Genomic DNA, 14,557 nt, shown 5'->3' with positions numbered 1-14,557 from the left:
AAGTCCTAGGTTAACCTCAAGATATTATTTCTTGTCATAGCAGTATATTTCCAGTCAAAAAGGAGACACTTTGATTATATCACCCTGAATAGTTGATAGTACTGAGTATTTATCTCATTAATTACTCTTCAAATAAGCATGTTCTGTTATGTATATTGAACAAATACATTTTGCTTCTCTGAACATATAAATTGCATTAGTTGAGATAATATAAAACTATGAGCTTTATGTTGTATATGTACCACATATCAAAGAAACATATTATTGCCAATAAAAACACAAAACATCATCCTTCAATGTGCTTATTGAAATATTACCTTTTAGTCTCTGTAGTCAGTTCATCAAAATTGTCAATAGGCCAGGTTTTCTTATTTGCTCTCTTCACTTTAACAATCACCAGTGTTTTGTATAATGTCATCATACTGGGCATAAATATAACTGAGATATCATGATTTGCTTTAGGAGCTACCACAACTCCTATAAAACATGAAAGATAATTTTAAAATTCACAAATATTTGTAGTATAGCATAAACACTAAATTTTTTTCTTGGTTATTAACTTTAAAAAAATTACTTCTTGACACAAAGTAAATTATGTTATATTATAAATATATTTCACTATTTTTCCTCAAATATCATCAACTCTATTAAAAAATAAATTATATCCTAAAGTAAGAAGTTTTTCTTGAAGAGTCTATAAGCTTACAAAATTTTTTAAGTGGTGGCTAAGATTAGAGTGATAAAAGAACCAGAAAGCACATGTGTTTTTGCAAATATTACTTCATTTTTGAGTGAAGAGAGTATAACAGCTTTATAGTGGAAACATACACTTTTTTATTATTGAAAATCTCCATAATTATAGACAATAAACCATAATTCCCTCCCCCTCACTTTCCCTTTCACAACTCCACTCGTCATCATATCCCTATCCCTCTCAATCAGTCTCTCTTTTATTTTGTTGTCATCATCTTTTCCTCCTATTATAAGGGTCTTCTGTAGGTAGTGTCAGGCACTGTGAGGTCATGTATATATATTTTGTGTCTGGAAAAGTGCACTATAAGGAGTCCTATCCTTCCTTTGGCTCTTATATTCTTCCTGCCACCTCTTCTGCAATGGATCCTGAGCCTTAGAAGGTGTGATAGAGATGTGAAGTGGTGAGCACTTCTCTGTCACTTCTTCTCAACACTATGGTGCCTTTTGAGTCATCCAAGAGGTCACCACCATCTGAAAAGAGAAGCTTCTGTAACCAAAAGTGAGAGTAGTATAATATATGCATACCATAATTTTTGACCTTTTAGTTCCTTATATATTTTTAGACCACAATATGACCAGGTCTTAGCTTGGAGCCCTATCAGTAAAATCTGTTTATCCACGGGGCGAGTTAAAAAAAATGTACACATAAAAGTGGGCTCAGGGGCTCAGTTCCTAGCTATAAAATTCAGAAGGCAAAAAAAGTCAAATTATTTTCTAGTGTTCTGATTATAACCACTTAAAAGTTGTCATGAAATGGAGCCTACTGAAGCCAAACTCAAAAGATAATGATTTATTTGATATAAATAGGACTCAGAAGGATGCATGTGTGAGAAGCACCTATGGAATCCAGAAACATATTGTTATGAGATCATGCTTTGGGAAAAAAAAAAAAAACATCTATTGAACAACATAAAACTATTGAAGGATGGTGATATATCAACACTTTTAAACAGTATGGGTTCCCATGTAAATGGGTGTCTACTTTTATTTTGAAGAGTACCAACTTACTTTCAACATAGCAGGGATAACTGATTACACTCCTTTAAAAATAATCCCTGTTAGAAATCTGATAAAAATCATTGCCATTTTGAATCAGACAATTATAGTGTACTATTAACATAAAGTTCTCCTCCAAACACAAAATGGCCTGGATATCCATGACCTCATAGTACCTGACACTACCAACATAAGACCATCATAATAGGAGGAAAATATGACATTAAAATAAAAGGGAGATTGATTGAGAGGGGAAAGGGTATGGATAAAGAGTGGAGTTTCAAAGGGGAAAGTGGGGGGAGGGAGAGAATTACCATGGGTTATTGTTTATAATTATGGAAATTGTCAATAAAAGGTAAAACTGGGGCCTTTCTAATACAGTTACACACTAATTATATCACTGAACTATATCATTAGCCCAAACTTTTTTTTTTTTTTTTTGGTTTTTCTAGGTAGGGTCTTACTCTGGCCCAGGATGACCTGGGATTCACCATGTAGTCTCAGGGTGGCCTTGAACTCATGGAAATCCTCCTACTTCTGCCCCTCGAGTGATGGGATTAAAGGCATGAGCCACCACACGTGGCCCAAATGTTAGATTTTTATACAGCCTTTTATGACATTGACTTCTTTCTAATAATTATTGCATAGGGAGGATCAGTATATAAAAGAAATATGTGCAAAGTTTGTAATAAAGTTTGCAGATATGCAAAAATGCAATTCCTCTTTTTGTAAATTTGGGTGCTTTTAACAACCTAGCTATTTGTAATGTTCTAAATATTTCCATGATTCATGTACCCTGTATTAAGTGGTATATTTGAACACTGAAACTTTCAAAAATAAGATACAGAAAAATTATTTAAGCCTAGGAATTCAAGGCCAATTTGGGTAATACAGTAAGATCTAGTCTGATAAAAATGCCCTTAAAAAGAAAATATTTGACAAATATCCCTTATATGCTATTAAACAAAAACAGTACAAATGTAATAAACATACATAAAGATTATACTATCCATGATTTTGTTGACTTACTAATACTTCTTTCAAATCTTAAAAAATAGTTTAGGTTATTTAAAATATTAAGCAAGGCAATAGATATGAAAATCAACTTTAAGTAGTAGCATAAAGAATCACACAATATATGGTAGACATCCTGTACCGTGTGTACGATGCAGACAACTAAACCGGAAGGCTGGATGTTCAGAGAGGAAGGTATCCCAGCAATGGTCAATTACAATATTCTTGGGTTGTTCCTTATCTAATTAAGAAAAAGGAGATATTAATTCTACATTCAAGGGAAAACAAAACTTCAGTGTAAATAGAAATAGATTGAATACTATACTTTAAAAGGAAGCTTAGATAAACATTTTTCAAAAGATATTCTGGTAGTACTGAGGGTTCAACCCAGGATTGTGCACATGCTCAGCAAGTGCTCTTTCATTGAACATCACCAGCTCAATTGAAGGATGTTTTCACATGAAAATTAAGTGACAAATTTTGAAGAACATATCTAACACTATAAATGTTTATTTCTACAATATTAAAAGTATTTTAAAATCCACTCATGAAATCTGGAAATTTTAATTTTACCTATTCAAATAACAGAGATCATATCTAGCCTACCACCATCTGAAATGCATTTTAGGACATAATATATACATACACATAAATATATAACATCTAAGAAACATTAAATATAAAGTTAAACCAATGAAAGCAAACATATACTTATTAGCTGTCTATAATATGAAACAAATTTATGTGATGATCAAAAGCCAATAAACAAATTTTAAAGGGAATGCTGAAAATATTTATTAATAGCACAATTAGAATCTTTTTTTTCTTTTACATAAAGCAGCAAAAACAGAGAAAAATTAAAATGTATCAAAAAGACAAGTAGCTGACTCTGATGCCCCATGATGAGATGAGCCACCCCTGGCATATTAGGTATGGTCCAGTTGAAACCATAGAGGAATTAGCTAGATGAGCAAGAGGGCAACTTCCATAGTGAGACTGACAACCTGTGTCAGGGTGATGGCATTAGACACTAAGGATACTCAAAACTACCAAAGATGAAGTCCAGAAGCTGCTGAGAACTCAAAACTAAAGTACATTTAAACCACACCCACAAAAGCTCAAGGAAGTTTGCAGAAAAGGGGGCAGAAATAATGTAAGAGCAACAGGGTAGGAAGGCATATCCAGAGACATAGCCCTCCCCACAGTGACTGACTGCTACTCTAACTGTTTATAACCTATAACTCCATGGTGAATACCAGCAAACCCACTGAGAATAGCCCTCAGTGGAGTGTGGGCAGGGAGGAGGGAAATGATGGTACCAACCCATGATGTATCCATATAGAGTATGTTCTTAATGAAAAAATTTTTTGAGTTGATTGTATAGAGATAAGTGATTTTACAAACTGCATCATTCTGATAACTTGCATTAGAATAGCATGAGATAGTAGGGCCTTACCTTAGATCTAATAAATTAGAAAAACAGTGTGGTTTAAAAAATATAAATGTAAGCAGTGTCTAAAAATAAAGAAGTAATAAGAAAATAGAATCTTGGATTATTCATCTAAAAGTGGATGTAATAATTCTTTGTCTTGCATTCAATATTACAAAATAAGCAAAGCAAAGATAAGCTAATACAGTTAAAATGATGCATCAAGCTTTGATACCATAATGCCCTTTGTCATACTTACTAAATCTCCTAATACCATTTATTTATGTATTTATTTATTCAGATATACAAAAAATTCAATTTCTGACTTTGGGATCAATTTTTATGTATAGAGATTTTTCTTACACTTGTTTACCTCTTTTTAGGTCCAAAGTCATGCTCACTCCAACTGACAAACTGAAATGATTACTACATATTTAATATAAATATTTATTCAGGTATGAATGCATTTTATATAAGGTTCTGAGGTCCTGTCAGGGCAACAGTCACATAACCTAAGTCTATGATACAAAATAAAATATACTGAGTATTTCTATGCAATGTTCCCTAAGTGTGATCAATTTATTATAACTATGATCTATTTATACTTCATTACTGCTGGTAAACACCTTGGACATAATTACCCCCAAGTGAACAAGAACTCTTTACTATACATGATTGACATTAATCAGCTGAAAAGGGAAATTGACATTATGTAAGGTACATTATGATAATTACTGTATATAGCTTTACCATGATTGTTATTTTATCTGTAATGGTTATCGCCTAAAACAGAATCCAATTTCATTTGACCATTTTAAGCAAGTCACTATCATTTTATTTAAGTTTAAATTAAGTTTACAAAAAGGACATGATCTTCATTCCACAGCTACTATAGTGGAAAAATAATCAAACCAGCTAGTTTGTATCCATCAATTATTGATACATATAATTTGTATTATTTTAGATAAATAATCCATACTGAATTTTCATATACAGAACACCATACAAAATCAGACGTAATTTTGTGTACATGTGCTTCAAATAGGAGATAGTTTTCAATTTCATTTTTGTACATATTCATTTATTTGAGAGGTAGAGAAACAAGGAGCAAGAGAGAGAGAGAGAGAGAGAGAAAGATTGAGAACAACCTGCCATGGCCTCTATGTACTGCAAACGAACTCCAGATGCATGCACCACCTCGTACATTTGGCTTTATGTGGGTTCCAGGGAATTAAACCCAGGTCCTTAGGCTTTGCAGGCATGCACCATAACAATTGTGCCATCTCTCCAACCCTAAAGAATTTCTTAATCCTATAATCCACAAAAGGGGAGGAAGACAATGAAGAGTTGAGAGGCCTAGAATAAGCTTTCACAAGTACATGCCCAATGCTTGGACTTTCTATTTTTCATCTACTCCACAAAGCAGATGTGAACATAAAGACACTGCAGTTAAATGCCACACAGAAAATCTGGGTCTCTCTGAGGAGTGCATGGAGAAAGGGAATGACAGGGGAAAACGAGATATAAGATAAGAAAGGAGAATGCAAATCACCAGGAGATAGTTTTGAAATGTGATTCCAGTAGCTTTCAGCTGAAAATAGATGCTCAATATTTGATAACTAACTATGCCAATTTAGTAATATTAACATGTAAAATGACACTAAGAAAGTTACTGCTGATATTAACAAGCTCATATATGAACAAGTCTGTTATATAGTTATAGGAGCTATATTATTAAATTGTAGTATTATATACATTAGTCCCTAATTTCTAATGTTTCAACACAGATCCTTGGTTACCACTCATGGATACTCTCCTTTTCTTCACTTTTATTGTCAGAAGGGTAGACATTTGAGAGAAAGGGTTTTAGAACTATGTATAATTACTGATGAGAGATGACTGTGACAGTTGAGTCCATGGCAACAGTCATAGAGCAAGGCTATGTATCTAGAATAAACAAGACCCAGACAGAACTCAACATGTATGGATCAAGTGAAGCCATGGTAGAATGATAAAAAGAGAAAATAGTAGATCTGAGAAAATGAGAAAGTAGTAAGGAATATTTATTGCCAAATTGCCTTTCATAGGAGGAAGGGAAGCGTCTTTCCCTGCTATACAATGATAGAAAGAAAGTGGTAAATATCATTATTTAGAACCTTATCACTGGAATATGTAAGGGCTACCTATGAGAAGGTAACTTATATTGACATTTAGGTATGTCTCAAGATATGTAGACATAGTTCAAGACCCTATCACATTTATTCATTGTATGGATTTGAAGAATTTCTTAGTCTGAGAATTGATTCTTATATAAAAAAGAATAGTTATCTCCAGCAGTTAATTTGAAGATCAAGAACAGTCATGATTATAAGGCAAATGCCTTAACTACTATTCCATCTACCCAGCCCTTATTATCCTTTTAAAGTTGACATGGACTCCTCTGATAATCTCTACATCTTGCTGTGTATAATATTCAACTGAAAACTCATTCACAAGCTTGCTTTGTTCCTGTAATTGTTTCTATATCTCCTTGCCTAGAGATAACTGTTTCTAAATCGAGTTAAGAGAAGTCCATAAGAAATTTAGAGTTATAGTCTAATATTAAGCATTTAGAGTGTCAAGGAAAATGTTCTTTCTATAGCAATAAAACACTGAAATATTGAAATTATTATCATTTTGGGTACATATGTGCATTTATGGCCTCATTTGTTATAATTTTAAGAGTATTACATACTGATGAAACACAAAAAGTTATTTTTAGAATTCTAGTAGTAATCATGTATGAAATATAGCATGGACATTTAATTTGTTGTCAATAAGCTTTTGCAATATACATTTTTTTTTCCAAAATGCAGCTAGCACATAGAAGAAAAATGAAGTACCAGATAATTCTGGGTAAAATGAACTCAAAATGTAATTGCAATTCTTGATACTAATAATTATAAAGTTCTCTCAACTATTTCATATAAAGTTGTATAATGCTCCAAGAAATCCTTAATAATGTCTCCTTCTACAAATCATGTTGTTTTTATGTCATCTGATGTGAAAACTATGTGGCAAGACAATAGAATGTAGTGGTTCATTGGAAGTATTAGTATGGTTGTTGGGAGGTACATAATAGTTCAGGTACAGAGTTCTCAAAGAAAGGAAACCTCTAAGTCTTTTCTTCTCCTCTATTTCATCAATCAAGCTGTTCCTTCTGTATAATGAGGTGAGTGAGAAATTTTCTGCCTGTTGAAAAGTTATGTGCAAAGTTCTTCAGAGGTCTTTTTTTGCAGGCTTATTTTTTTTAGAATACATTTTCTTTTTATTTAATTTATTTATTAGAGAAAGAGAGACAATGGACATGTTGGGGTCTCTAGCCACTACAAAGGAACTCCAGACACATGCATCACAATGTGCATCTGGTTTATGTGATTTCTGCGGAGTTGAACCTTGATCCTTAGGATTCGTAGTCAAGCACCTTAACCGCTATACCAAATCTCCTCCTCAGACTTAGGTTTTCATCTCAATTTCTTCATTTAGGTTTCTGAATGATTTCATGATCATGAACAAGTTGTTAACCTTCTTTGTTCCTCAATTTTCTCATCTAAACTGATATACAACTAAGGTGATAGCTCAGCTGGTAAAGTGTGGTACTGCATGTTGATAATTTCATATTGAGAAAGCAGAGACAGGAAGATACCTAGGGCTAGCTCAACAACCAGCCAATCCTATATGGTGAGTACCTGGGTAATAAGAGGCATTGTCTAACAGAAGAAGGAAGATGACACCCAATGAATGACAATTGAGGTTGTCTCCTTGCCTCTACATGAATATGCACATACATGCATGCATACACACACATGCACCCATACTGTAATACTTGTACATACACACATACTCATACACATATGAATATATACAATGCAAAAGCGAATGTAATGCCTATTTCAGAAGGCTCTTGTTTTAGAGTTTCTTTAGAAAGTGTTACTTTGGAAGTGATCTCAGGAAATACCATATGAAGAGCATATAAGTGAGACCAAAAAAAAATGCAAGAACCTAAGTGGATGATATATTGTTTTATAAGTTAATGTTGTGGGCAAATAAGATGTAAGGCAGATAAGGAGTCCAGAATTGGTATAGAGCACACAACTCAGCAATACAGCATTCAAAGGAATGGGGACTATAATATTAATCTCACACATTGTTATAAATAAGTTGAGGAAAAGTTAACTCAGTCTCATATCCAGCCTTCTATTACTGGGCAGAATTGGCTCTTGCAGCCATAGGTAACACCCAGAAAGAAAGATTAAGCTATTGACAATTAGAAGACAGCCCAGGTGAGTATGAACCCTATATTTGTTGCCCTAGGACAACTTAAAGAAATTGCAAATGAAGTGCTTAGTAAACTGTTATTCATGTATGTATTTTAATAATTTTTAAGTACTGTGTATACACTGATTGAAACATTAACTCTATATCAACTATTCAATTCCAAGAGAACCAAATACCTTGACAAAAATTGACTCAAAGTCACATTATCATCTGTGTAAATTGTGAGGATTTTGGTTGAGATAAAGACAAAACACTCACAAAATAAGGCTCTGTAAATAGGACCAAAATTCTCCTTAGGAAACCATTGTATTGGCTGTCATGAACAGAACACTATATGACCAAGTTCTTAAATTTCTGCTTCAAATAACACAGCTATTTTTAGCATGGCATAATCTAAATGCAGATATTTTTTAATACTGATTCATTATATAAAATTAATCAAGAATATGAACAAGAGCTGGAGATATGGCTTAGCAGTTAAGGTGTTTGGCTGCAAAGCCAAAGGATCCTACTTCAATTCTCCAGGACCCATGTAAGCCAGATACACAAGGAGGCACATGTGTCTGGAGTTTTTTCATAGTGGCTGGAGGCCCTGGCACGCCCATTCTCTCTCTCTCTCTCCCTCGCTCTTTCTCTCTCTCAAATAAATAAAATTATATTTAAAATATGAACAAGCTATAAAAATATGTATTTACATAGCATATTAAGGTTATTTGTTAAGAAATGTAGTCAGGAAGCATAGAATCTTCATTATGTTTTCTAAATAAATGGATGCTATCTTATAACTTAGGGGAAATTTGAGGAATACATTGCTTTCATGTTTTCTTTGGTCATAGAATTTTCCACTATCACTGGCTTAAACCTCCTGGAGCTTTGCTTCTCAACTTTAATCTACCCTCCCAATCAATATCATAGTCCACAAGTCTTTCTAAATCCAGTTTAATTTATAATCATACAAAGCACAGGAGATCTTTTGAGAAATTTCACAACCTAGATGATAAAACATGAATTAGTCATCATAGTATGTAGTAGCTTTACAACATTTTGACATATTTACTATTTCTTCTCTGTCTCTCTTCCTATCTTTTCCTCCCTCCTTCCTTTCCTTCCTCACTCTGCATCCTAGATGGAGATATGTATATATCATTCAAAATTATAAGAAAGCAGGGTTTCGTGGAATTTGATGCTCATCAAACTTGTAGATTGCCTAACTCCTATCTTTTTTCTAATATTTTATTACTATTTTCATTGCTTCTATCAGAAATAATGCTGTTTCTGATATTAATAATCTCTGACATTTTATTTCTCCTGAATTTTGCCTCTAGTTCTAGGAATTTTAGTATTTCATCCAAGCACCACTTTGTCTATTTTATATATGAGTGAATACATCCTGCCCACAATGATCATTAAATAAAGGTAGGCAAAAGCTATCTTGAAATGTACTAGGAGAAGCCACCATTTGTGAGATGAAGAGAAGACGGAGAGGAGAAGTGTGAAGGGGAGGACAAATAATGCAGTAAAATCCTTTATTTGAGAAGCAAATGTCTAGATATTATATTATGAATCTTGCTATTAACTTCTGCATAGGAATTTTGTAACATCTTCAGGGGTAAGTATATGTATACACACACACACACACACACACACACACACACACACACACATGAGAATTAATCACCAAGAAATATAATCAAAGAAGATACAGAGATGACACATAGAACAGTGAACAAAAGGGACAAGAAGAGGAAAGATCTTTATCACAGATGAGATGTAGAAGGAGAAAAGAGCTAAGCTCACAGGGCTCAGTGGGTTTTCTTGTTCCAAATCTCATCAGGCTGAAAGGAGAAGAGTACCTGAACATTTACCAAAGACAGTAATATTAATTAAAAGACACAGTTTAATTAATAAGTTTTTAATTAATAAGCTTACTATATTTTCCTTTTATAAAGCAGAAAATTAGAATGTCATGAATTATTTCTAAATATACTTCAATCTCAAAACAGAGAGGATAATGGGAGGGTATTATCACTAAAATATATCATCTACTTATATATAATTATCAGTAAGTTTATATCAAAATACATGTTTTTATGTAACACTCTCCTGATAACAAAATGGTTTGCCTGTATCTGCCTAAAACATTCTATTTCCTGGAAATAGTCATTGATCTATTTCATGTACACCTAAACTGTGAATTCTGACTATGAGAATCCCAACCTAACAAATACTGTTTTAATGACTGTCTAAATACATGGTTTCCAATTCCAGTGAAACATGACACATTTAAATTTTTATTTTTGTCAGTTCTATCTACCTTTCCCTCTAGAAGTTATTCCAAATGACTGTTCTAATCTTAAAATTCTCCTTTCATCAACTGATGTAATTATAAACATCTGCTCTTTGCTTCTTTTGTCTGTCAATATATCTATGATCACATTTCTTGTATCTTACTCCATCTGTCCAAAGGACGATGTTTTCTTCATGTTCATGGCCATTTCTTCTACTGTGATATGAATTTACTCAGAACCTTAGCTCATCAGTTGAATCTCAACTCCTTAATTCCTTCAACTCCTTTTCAATTCTGAATTATCTCCTTTGCTTATACATATATCTAAGTCACTTACACATTAAATTGCTGAACCCTTTTCCCTGAAATTAGCCTTTGGTAAATGAATAATCACATCACTAGAAAAGCACTTATAAGGGAATTTTACATTTTGATGACATTCCTTTTTAATTTTTAGAATATTTTATGGGAAGAACATGAAGGAATAGTCAAGAGAAAACAAAGCTCTAACAGGCAAATGATACTGAGTGTCAGAACTAACTAAGCTAACTCTAGATGCATGCACTAAGCTCACAGGGCTCAGTGGGTATCTGGCTTAAGTGGGCACTAGGGAATCAAATCCAGGCCATCAGGTTTTGCAAGCAAGTGCCTTTAACCACTGACAAATCTCTCTAGTCCTATATTTTGCATTCAAAGATAAAATTAGAAGAACTTGACTTGGTGTGCAAATAACTAATTTTGATTTTTGATTCAATATTTAAGTACTGCAATTTTAGTCATTGTATTTTACCACTCATTGTTTTCTTCATTTATTGTATATATTTCCATACTATAATGCAACAACTTCTATCAGAACCTAAACGAGGGACATGAAAAAATATTTTTAAGAAATCACCGTACTTGTTAGTATGAGGTCAATGGAAACATCTTCACTGGTGGGATTTCTAAAATTTATCATTACAGATGTCTGAAGTCCAAGGACTGTGGTTATTCTTTCTATTTCCATAGTCTTGGGATATAGTCCTACGCCATAGAGGTAAAATCGCCACTCTTTAAACTGTTTAAAAGAAATATTCATAACATAATTAGGAAAACTTTCTTTTCAAGATTAAAAATATTCTATTTGATTATTTCCATTGTATATGTATAATATATTAGGACATTTTTTTCAAGCAAGTATATATTTTGAGCATAGATTCTCCATACCCAGCTACTTTTCCCTTCCCCCTTCATTGTCCCTTAGTCCCTTTTCATTACCCAAGATAATTTTGTTTCTATTTTCATGTCAAATGTGCATATATGATTTCTTATACTCATACAGAATCTATTCAACACAAATGAGAAAAATAATATGTTGCATTCATGACTGATTGACATAACTTATTAAACATCATTATCTAGCATTCCATGAGTTTTGCTCTTCTAATGATATAACCTCATTCTTGTATACAGCTTAACATTTTCATTATATATACATATATACTTTTTTATCCACTCTGTTATTGATGCAAATTTTTGTTTACCTATTGTGGATAGTGCTACAATAAAACTTGACATGCACATATATCTGTGATATATAGATTTTAAATCTTTTGAATGAATACCAAGGAGTGGTATGGCTGGTTCTATATGGTAGTTGTAATTTTAGATTTTGATGAACCTCCATACTGATGTCCATAAGGATTCCATTTGTTTTATTGATTCATAGCCTCATCAGTGTTTGTTGTTGTTTATGTTATTAATCACTGGTATTCTGTCTTAGTTGAGATGTAATCTCAATATATTTTTAATTTTAATCAAGTATTACAGTAGAAACATACACACACACATAACTTTGGTAGGTAAGAAACGTTAGTTGTTCAAACTGAGTGTATAGTGTCCATATCTTTCTTTTACAATTAATTTATACAGAATAATTCTCAATATTTTAACAGTAGAAAATATTTCATGTCACAACACCAATATTCAAATGTATAGCATGTTTCAATGCAAGACTAAAAGAATTTTTAGTGGAATATGTTGTATTTCTGATTTTCTCAAAATGAATTTCTCTAAGTAATTTGGTACTAAAATTGCTAGAAGTTTTTTTTTTTTAAATCTTAATGAAAATTACAAATAAATTTAAGATATCTACAATTTGGGTGTAAAAGTGAAGCATGGATTGAAATTTCATAAAATGGAAATGACAACTGTTGTAGCCAGGTTTGCATTGCTGGCAGAGATCACCTAAGAGCAGCTTGTGGTGAAAAAAGAGGTTTACTTTGGCTTAAAGTCTTGAGGGAAAGCTACATGATGGCAAGGAAAACAATGACATGAACAGAGTGTGGACATCACCCACTTACCAACATCAGGTAGACAACAGAAATAGGCTACTGTGTCCCATACTTGCATGGGGAATCTGGCTATAACACCTATAAGCCCATACCTAACAATACATTGCCTCCAGGAGGCTTTAATTTCCATGTTATCAGCTGGGGAACCTAGCATTTAGAACATCTAAGTTTATGGGGGACACATGAATCAAACCACCACAATCCATCCCTGAACCCCATAAACTCATAACCATACATGATATAAAATGCAATGCATTCATCCAACTTTAAAAGTTCCCATAGTCTTTATCAATTCCATTATTGATCAAACATCCTCGTAATCCAAGGTCTTTTAACTGAGCCATAATACAAAAAAATTCCCCTCCCCCCAAAAAAAAACAATAATGGCACAGAATAAACATTCATACTCAAAAAGATGGCATTGGGCATAGCAAAGAAATATTCAAGCGATACAAGATTTAAACAGGGCAAACACCAAACTCTGTAGCTACAAGTCCAACAACTCTAGCCAGTGACAAGTCTCTAAGTCCAATAATTCTAACCAGCAACAAGACTCTGGAGTTCCAATTCCACCCCTCTAGCTACGCTACTCACAGTCCTGGAAAACTTCATCCAGGACTGACAGCTTTACTCAGCACCCATTTTGTAGTCCCGGCATCTCCACTGGGTCTCCACTGCAATCCATGATTCATCCTCATGGCCCCACCAGGTCTCCATGCAGGCATTCAGACACACTGACCATGGCAATGTCCAAAATACAAGACCACATTGCAAACTTAATGACCCTCCTTTTCCTGCATTTCTTATACCCCATAATACCAGGTGGGGGGCAATTTGTTAATCCAGGGGGGAATAAAGCAGAATTTGAAGAACAGGAATCAAAATCAACACAAATAGAATCTAAAGTTAAATATTTAGGATCCACATGGTCTAAACAAGAAGCATATGAAATATATAATAAACTATTAAAATCTCAGATCAGTAGAGGCACAACTGGAGAGTGTACATTTAACCAATTAGTATTTTCCTCAACAGATTTTAGATTAAATAGCTACTCAGTTGAATGTCACTTCAGAAGGATTAATTAGTCAAATCCAGAGAAGGATGTAAATGTATATCAAATTTGCTTAATTTTAGAGTCAGTTCAAACCTTTAGGCTTTGAAAAATAAAGATATTATTTTAAAAATTCCTTCTTTTGATACTTGCTCATATGCAATATATACTGTTTATGTAAATTTACTCAGTTAATATTTTACAATGAACTGGTTTTATTTTTAAAAGTTGCCAATTTGACATATTAAGAAAAAAAAGGAACTAAACCATTGTGGGACAAAAACATTTAAGAAAGCTCATAAAGTTTATGGAGAAACATTGAAAAGTTTGAAAGGGTCTGTTCCCAGTAACTCAAGAGATGAACTACTGGTTCA

General features: G+C 33.1%; 1 protein-coding gene across 1 annotated transcript in view; it reads right to left on the bottom strand.

Annotated features, from left to right (window-relative positions):
• Cfap47 (cilia and flagella associated protein 47) overlaps nt 1–14,557 on the bottom strand; it is a 290,704-nt gene that overhangs the window by 36,336 nt on the left and 239,811 nt on the right. Inside the window, exons 56-58 of the mRNA XM_045140870.1 lie at nt 11,697–11,853; nt 2,906–3,004; nt 318–477 (exon numbers count right to left, since the gene is read on the bottom strand). Of these exons, the coding sequence (XP_044996805.1) occupies nt 318–477; nt 2,906–3,004; nt 11,697–11,853 (416 nt within the window). The remainder of the gene's footprint in view (nt 1–317; nt 478–2,905; nt 3,005–11,696; nt 11,854–14,557) is intronic.

Source organism: Jaculus jaculus, chromosome X, assembly GCF_020740685.1.
Source record: "Jaculus jaculus isolate mJacJac1 chromosome X, mJacJac1.mat.Y.cur, whole genome shotgun sequence".
Taxonomy (NCBI): domain Eukaryota; kingdom Metazoa; phylum Chordata; class Mammalia; order Rodentia; family Dipodidae; genus Jaculus; species Jaculus jaculus.
Note: the sequence above shows the minus strand (reverse complement) of the source record. Positions and strands in the feature narration are given on the sequence as shown.